Source organism: Brachyhypopomus gauderio, chromosome 14 (genome assembly GCF_052324685.1).
Source record: "Brachyhypopomus gauderio isolate BG-103 chromosome 14, BGAUD_0.2, whole genome shotgun sequence".
NCBI lineage: Eukaryota > Metazoa > Chordata > Actinopteri > Gymnotiformes > Hypopomidae > Brachyhypopomus > Brachyhypopomus gauderio.
The window spans coordinates 8,314,958-8,323,373 of record NC_135224.1 but is presented as its reverse complement, the minus strand read 5'-3'; the positions used below and the strand labels follow the sequence as shown (position 1 = coordinate 8,323,373).

The 8,416-nt window shown below is 43.4% G+C and overlaps 1 protein-coding gene across 1 annotated transcript in view; it reads left to right on the top strand.

Annotated features, from left to right (window-relative positions):
- Positions 1-984: 984 nt before the first annotated feature.
- The window catches only part of stim2b (stromal interaction molecule 2b), a 27,749-nt gene continuing 20,317 nt past the window's right edge, over positions 985-8,416 (top strand). Inside the window, exon 1 of the mRNA XM_076972284.1 lies at positions 985-2,460. Within this exon, the coding sequence (XP_076828399.1) occupies positions 2,334-2,460 (127 nt within the window). The 5' untranslated portion in view covers positions 985-2,333. The remainder of the gene's footprint in view (positions 2,461-8,416) is intronic.

Below are 8,416 nucleotides of genomic sequence, written 5' to 3'. Positions count from 1 at the left end.
ATAGCTACTACTGCCCACCCATTTATTATTATTTGCAAGAACAACCCTGATCTGTTTAAGGAGATGTCTGTCTAATCGTTTGATAGGTTGTATATGGAGACGGTATCCTGCACTCTGCAGCACAGAGCCGTCTAAATGCCTGCATCATTAATTTACAGGTACCCTGGCTCACAGCAAAACACTCTCAACTCCTTTGACATATGCTCGGGTCGTCTATACCACAGCTAGTCAGCTGGCCACCGGCCTCTCTCAGTCCTGCCTGCTCATATCAAATTATGCCACTCGTCACTTTTCTGTCCTGCTTCTCACTGCCTCTCACAGCGACGCTGCTGGATAACTAGTCCCAGTACATCTGCCACCTGTTTACCCAGCTTCCCACGCTCCTACCCCTTATCTCCTAGCAGCTGATCAACCCCCTCCTCTCTGGGATTGAGCTAGACTGCCCCTAGTGGTGAGAAGGTTTCACTCCAGGAGTAACCAGCCACCAAGCTACTATAGCACTTGATGAAAGATTTCATCTAAATAGCACCGGGAAGGTTTATTGCCTTTTACACTTTTATATAAGCACAATTTCTGGTGTGTTCCACTTTAAATGGCTATTATTTGTTCTTGTTAACTAACGTTGTAAATAATGTCAATGACCATTGTGTTACAACAATAAGAAGGAGTAACAATGTAATATGGATGTGACCGCGTCATTAGCATTTAAGTAGAAAAGTCATGATCGAGTTTCATTTGAAGAGGCTGATGTGGCCTGTCTGAAAATTGGACACTGTGTCAAACACCGCAGTTTCATGGTCTAAAAGACCAAGACCACAAAAATTGTGGTTTTGTTCAAAATGAACGTACGCCTTCCATAATATGGTCTGCACAATTCCCGCGTTTAACGTGTCAAATGAGCACGTATGGATTGATGTAGCAGCCAATCAGATTGTGCCATGTTGGGACACTTTAACCAATTACAGAAGGAATCGAGGAGGAAAACTTGGACACCTTGCCAAGCGGTTTCGTGTCGAGGTGGGCAAGGTGGACGTTCACGTTTGTCGGAGACCCGTTTTTGCGCTTTCTGGTACAATGGGTGACATGAGGATTTGGGTCGGGTGAGTTGGTATTTCCTCTGCCTAAAAAAAGACGACTTCTTTCTAGAGAAAGTCGTGATGGGAGTGATAAAACGAGGAAGTGTTGGACAATAGCGCGAGGTGTTTCCGCCTCGGTGTGTGTGTGGAGGATTCCCAGCCCCAGAACTTCTACCGTGTTCCTCATACCGACCGTGTTGTGATTCACCAAATAAAACACTATTAATCATACACACCAGTGCTGACTCAGACATTGTGCTTAGTTGCCCCACACGGAGTTCAGAAAAGTGGAAAATGCACATTACTCCCGTGTGCTCGCAGCTACTGAGGGAGCAGGACACGTTTTGCAGCTCCTTGATGAAACCATAAAGACTTCCGTCTCATTCACGTCTACACGGACCACGACACGGTGGAGATGCAGGAGAGCCCCATGTCCCGCCGACACAGGGGCAGGGGACGTGTCGTACAGCCTCGGCGTTTGGATATTCGGATTTGCATTAAATCTTAGGACGGAACCCGATACCAACAGGAGGAGGCGGATCTTCTCGGCACCGCACGCTCACTGTGCTGAAGGGACCACAGATGATGGTCGTGTAGTCTGTGTGCAAGTACAGACTGTCAGGAGGGTCTATGGCACTTTAAAGGAACTGGATACGTAGCCTGTCGTTTTTTTTTGCCTGGCAAGGAATTGTGTTTTACCCTGGAAGTGATGTTCCTGAATTGGGAATTCATCATCATTTGCACTTTTGTCTTCGGAACTTAAACTAATGGAGTGAAACGTTTCAGTGATCTGCTCGCCAGAGATCCTGCTAAATTAAACTTGATCGCAACAACGTGATAAGTCTGTCTCAAGTGTAGACTGGCTACGCACTCGAACGGAGTTTGGATCTTTTAACGTTCCGGATGTGTCTTATATATGAAATCTATATCTATATTTTTATACAATACGATTATTCAGAACAAATAATTGTGGGCCTGGTATCTTTTAGCTAATATATTCGGTGCATTTTCCCCCTTTCTCTGTGATGGAATCCCTAATTTCAGGGATTGCGGATATTTAAACACGGTGCGTTTTGGAGCAACTGTTGTGTCTGTCCTTCCATTTTTGTTAACCCAATCTTGACTCGGACGAATTTACTCCTCCAAACAAGGTCTGTCGGTTCTGCTAGCGTCCAGGTTTCAATATAGGGGAACCAGAACATTCACTTGTGTCTTCTCCTCCCCTGCCGTGGGAGGAACTGAAAGCTTTCGCCCACTATGACTTACTTATGTGGGGCAGTGTTGCTGCGTGGACTGGTCATCTCTGCGGTACTGGGATTAGAGGTCAGCTACGGCGGTCTGTTGACCCATGCGACCCCAGACGCCTCGCTCGTGGCGACTACAGGTAAGGTCCCCGGGTCCGTTTATATCGTGGTGTTTCTCATGCTAACACCGACCCATTTACATGCGACGCAAAGCACGAATTCGTTGCTTTCCCTCGTCTCTAAATCATCTCTCGACGATTCGAGAATATGCGTCTGAAAAACAAGAATGATAGATATAGTAGAGTGATAGAGGTAACCCATCCTTCACCCAGAACTGCCGCTGTGTCATCATTCCCCTCCCACGAGAGAATGGGGGGGGGGGGCTCCTTCTATCACAAAGAGGCAGGCATCCCCTCTGTAGGCATCCCCTCTGTAGGCATCCCCTCTGTTTACCACCACCTTCCCCAGCTAGTGTTGGGCATTACACATTGTGTCTACCACTGTGGGGCGACAGTGACGAAATGGACCACAGGCTAGGTAGTTTAAATGACACCTTTCATGATTTCACAATGCTAAATGGGTGAGTATCATTTCAGTCTTTCCTGGAGATATTGGTACCTCATCGTGAGAGGCTCCACACGCGTGTCTCGACTCCTGAGTCTAGTTTGTCTCTCAAAGCAGAAGGGGTCTGGTCACAGTTCGGTTGTGCAATATACAGAGGCTATAGAGAGGACTGCTGTTTAATACAACAAATCAATCATTAGACGTATGTGTTCTACCAAAGGGCTGCAGGTGCTGAACTCTGCAATGGTGCGGCAACAGCGCTGTGGGCCCCGAGGTTCTGCAGAAGTTCTGCAACATGACACTCATGTCACCAAACACCAGGAGTCTACAAGTTCTCAATGTGCACATCCCCAACTTATATATATATATATATATATATATGTATGTACATATCCAAAGAAGATTCCAAGGAGTAGTGTATGGTAGTAAAAGATATAGAGATGGTCAGAATGGCTGTGAAGTGCACATGCCTTGGACGTCCTGCATGTTCTCCTGGGTTCCTCTGAAGTTCTCGGAGGTGAAACCAGGTTATGTTAGAAAAAGTCGGTCGTATCTTTTCCTTTGACTTTCCTAACTTTATTGCTGCCATAGCAACAGCTGGCAATGGGAGCAGATGCCATTAATGCAATATCCATAAGAGTAAAAATGTCTTGCCACTGAAAATGACAAATTTAATTCTGAAATTCTCGAGTTGTACCACACAATGGGCAATGCAGATATACATTGCTGATTATTATAGAGACTGTATTGATACGTTTGTATGTAGCACATGTTGAATGCACACGTTGCTGGCTGCTGTACCACAGTAATTATTTGACAGGTCATATATCTCACTCCCGATTAGCTTTGATGTTTTAGTCTTGTCTGTATGAGATTAAAAGATCCTTAAAAGGGTCTCCACAACATCCCGGAGGATTCAGAATCCCGTTTGAAGTGTAATATTAGCCACAGTTTTATGTAGGATGATAACTGAGCACCAAAGGAATATACAGTATATTGTGCAGAGGTCAACGTGTCCGTCCTCTGAACAGGTAAATGCATCGTGTTTAACAAGGTCAGACGTTCAGCACTTTTCTGGAAGAATTCCTCATTTCATTCTTCATTCAAGTCTTGTTAGCTGTGAGTAAGGGATGGAATTTTTTGCAGTCTGTAGTTATTCATATGTCTGTACATTTGTCTGTCTGCTGCAAGTGTGTGAATGTGCACCGAGGAGATTGAATGTATGCATGCATGCGTGTGGCTCTAATTCTGCCGGTCAGTCTTGGCAAGGTCAGGCCTGCACAGCTGCTTTCTCGCTCCTGGGCCAGGATTTAATGGCGGTGTATCGTTTCGGATGCGCTGCCGTCTGGCCTGGGTCAGGCTTGTGACGGAAAGCTCAGGCCTCAGGCGTAACCCCTCGCACCCAGCCAAGGACCCGGCCTGCATCAGTGTTCACGTATGAATCCAGGCTACCCAAGTAGTTAGAGTTAAATGTACATGTGCACATGTGATAACAAAAAGATAGAAGTTCTAGTGGCTAAAAGGAGCGATTTGAGGGGTATTAACTAAGTCTGTTAACTTAGTGTGGCATGAATACACCTAGTAATGTTTCAGGGATCTGCGATAGCTTGTTTGAAAGTGCTAGGCGCAGGCATATGATTGGCTCGGAGTTCATTTGAGTGACAAAACGCAGAAGCCACGGCTACATGGATAATTTGCTCTTGCATCAGAAACCTGACCTGACAAAACTGTAGCTTTTTACATAGTATACAGCTAATCCACCGTGTACAGTTCGGCCTAACGTTTGAACGACATTGTAATTACGCTTTTATTCTTCGACAACGTGCACATATTGGCATATGATCAAATATCCTCAAGGCATCTGTGACAGATGACTAAACAGGTTTAGACAAATGAAAGCGAAATACATCCTTATTCTTGATGTGTACATTCACGCTCATTTGTCTAACAGGTATAAGAATGAGAATTCTGCAAAAATTTCCTCTTCTCCTAATTCTGTTAGGTGTGTCCTACGTGTGGAGTGCATTAGTGAATTTGAGGATTGTTGCCTCGCTGTACTGAAAGTGTGAGTAAGTATTTGCTGGGCCAGGCGTGCTCTGACTTCCGTATCACAAGAGGGTCAAAGGAGGCAGAACTAGTGAGGAGGTGTGAACGCAGAGTGTACCACTGCGTCTGAGTGTGACTACTCCAAGTTAAGCCTGGCTGGTGAAGACCATTAGCACCAATTGCCCTGTTCTTATGAGAATCTCTCCAAAGTGGGTACCCCAGGGCTAAAGTCAAGGTCTCATCAGAAACTCTGAGACTCTGGGGTGTAGGCCAAAAGTATGTGGATTTAGAGGGCTGGAAGAGCGATATCATTCAAATTTCTGTGCTTGAATCTGTGTCCCACTCTGTGTAATGTGTACTGCCTTTTTGGGTTGGGGTCGGGGTAGACCTATAAGGATGTGAATGAGAGGAACAACCTAAAATTCCCAGATTGTGCATGTGTGTGTGTGTGAGAAAGAGAAAGAGAGAGAGAAAGTGAAAGCGAAGTATTTGCATTGCACCAGTTTCCCTGTGGGTTTGTCCGTACAGGACGGCTCACCACCTGAAGTTCAACCCTAGCAAAACCAAAGCTTCTGTACATCGCAGGAACCCCAAACCCACAAACCACAAACACCCTGTTACCTTCTGAAACTGCTCGATGCCTGGGTGTAACTTTGGACAACCAGTTCTCCTTCTCAACATGTTTCAAACCTGATCAGATCCTGTAGATTTCTCCTCTGCAACATACAGAGAATTACCCCTTTCTTTCACAAGAAGCTACCCACGTGCTTGTGCAGTCTCTCGTTGTCTCAAAGCTGGACTACTGCAACTCCCTACTTGCGGGTCTTCCTCTACGGGTCATCGGACCTCCACAACTGATCCAGAATGCACCAAGACAACAGGTCTGCAACCTCCCTCCCATTCCGAATCTCACGTATGGCTCGACTTGAAATGCCACCATGCTTAAAGTCTCACGGAAGACAAACCTTAAGACTATTCTCTGTCCTGGCTCGGAGATGGTGGAACGATCTTCCGCTAGCCGTTCGGACTGCAGAGTCTCTTGCAGTCTTCAAACGTAGACTGAAGATTGTCTGCTAAATGCCCTAAATGTAAATGTATGTAAAACAAGTCTGCACTTCAGTATCTAGCATTCCTTCTCAAGTTGACCAAATAACCAACTACTTCCTATCCAGCACTTTTCTAGGGTCATCTACTGCTATGTAGAGCACCACTGTGTGTGTATTCACAAAACAGAGTGATTGAGAGAGAAAAAATCCATACATATTGAGTGTAAACAACTGAGCCTGTTTTCTCATGCTTATGAGAAGACATATTTAGAGTAGAGGACCAGAAAAGGAGAGCCTGTGTGTGTGGTTTCGTACACAGCCTGGGTAAGTAAATGGCTCCCAGTTGCAAACTCAATAATGATGGAATTTCCTCTGCTACTGATGACTATCATGACTGTTTAGAGTACAGGGAGGAAGGTTGTGTGTGGCCCTCCGATTGGGGTAAGGGTTCGTATTTTCTAGCATGCCTGTCATTTAGGGAGAAAAGATATCAACCCAATCTGTTCTGCTTAATCATGAAATTGGTCCCCACAGTTCAGATAAATATTGCTTAATTTCTGCATTGTGCTTCACATCTAGAGTTACTGAACTTCCTCCTTGTCACTGTGATTCGCATTCCCCACTGTCACCCGTAATCCTGTTAGTGTTGTACATAGGAATTTCTCAAGATTACTGATGAAGATTGGTGTGATCTTCCTCATACCTTGATTACATTATTACCTGTCCGTTGTTTCTACAGAACAGAATTTCAGTTAAGGGGTCTTGCTGAGTATCTAAAGTTCAGGGTAGCAGAAAGTTACAGGTGATTCAAATTTCCTGTGAAAAATGTCTTTTAATCAAATCAGTACCTAAACCTTATGGTCCTGGTTTTTATTTTTCACAAATCCATTATCAGTGGTCATTAATTAATGGGCGGGGTTCTACGAAGCAGGAACAAACTGCTCTGCTTCAAACTATTCAAACTATTACACATCTGAAACCAATAGGCCACAATTACCACTTACAAAACAGATAAACAAGATATCCTGTCAAACATTATACACTTAGCTAGCTGTTTATCAGAGTGTGGTTCCTGCACACAGATGCTGCTAAAATCACCTTCACAGTGTAACCTAACAAAGCAATACCTGTTAGTGCTAACCATGGTAGCACCAGATAACTTCAGAACTTTATGTACAGTAAATTAACAAACATAAGTTGTTAGAACTAGGGTTAGAGCTAGGGTTTGTTAGCAGCCGTGTGTTCTCCAAACTAGATAAGCTGTTGACTCCCATTGAATAAATGATCTAGACTGCCATTGCTAACAAGAAAGCTATTTACTTCCGCCAGGGCCTTTTGAAAGTTTATGGTTAATTATTAAAAATGAAGAAACTGTGTGATATATTATTATCATTATTACATCTGGTACTGTCCTACTTCTAGTGGTGGTGTATAACCCTTAGGTTTAATACTAATGTGTTGTCGGGAGTATAGGTCAGACTCTTCCATCTTGACCAGTGTCACTGTTTTCATCCTTCATCTATGGTGACCACACTTCGCACAGCCTTGTTTTCCATTCCCATGTCAGGAATAGGTTTTCACATGCCGTCTGATTGGCTGTCAGGAGTGCTATGATAATGTGATACTTTTCTTTCATCAGCCATCTGTTGTTTTTTTTTTGTTTGTTTTTTTGCCAAATAGCACAACATAATTAAAAAGTTGCAATCTGATTTATTAACCTGTTTTTGAATAAAACAGCTGATTGTGGTGTTGATTTACTAGGACATAAATTATGCTAATAGACACAAATTATTAATTGATCATAATTAGTGTTATGATTAATAATTATGATTAAGAATTGTTAGTAAATAAGCACTAGTTGACTGCTGGGCACCCTGAGAAGGGTGATCTTAAATGACCTCTCTACAAATTTTACCACTGAAACATTTATTATATAGGCCTAATTGAAAAATATTTACTGGAGGTGTCCTAAAACTATTCAGAACTAAGAAAGTGAACCCATTTTGTAGCCAGCCAGTAACACAATCTTGGTTACCTGTGCCAAGTATTTCCTTTCTGGTCTAAGAAGAACACACAAACACACACAAAAACTTTTAAAGATCTAAACAGAAGAAGATCAATGCTAAAACCAACATTTGCAGAGATGTATTAGTACTGTAGTAAAAATTTTGTCATTTAAAACGCAGTGCTGTTGACTGTAACATATCTTTTATCCTGTTAAAAGATACGAGACAGGAGATGAGGAGAGTATTTGCAATAACGAGAGAGGCTATTTGAACAGGAGAACAAACATTTGGTCTACCCATGGTGTTTGTTGACTTTTTTATGTAGTGAGAGCCTGAAGCACTCATTTGCATGTTCACCATCACACTGGACGAGAGATCATATCTGATGCCTAACACTAGCACAGTGTTCAGCAAACATGATTACTTAAATCGCC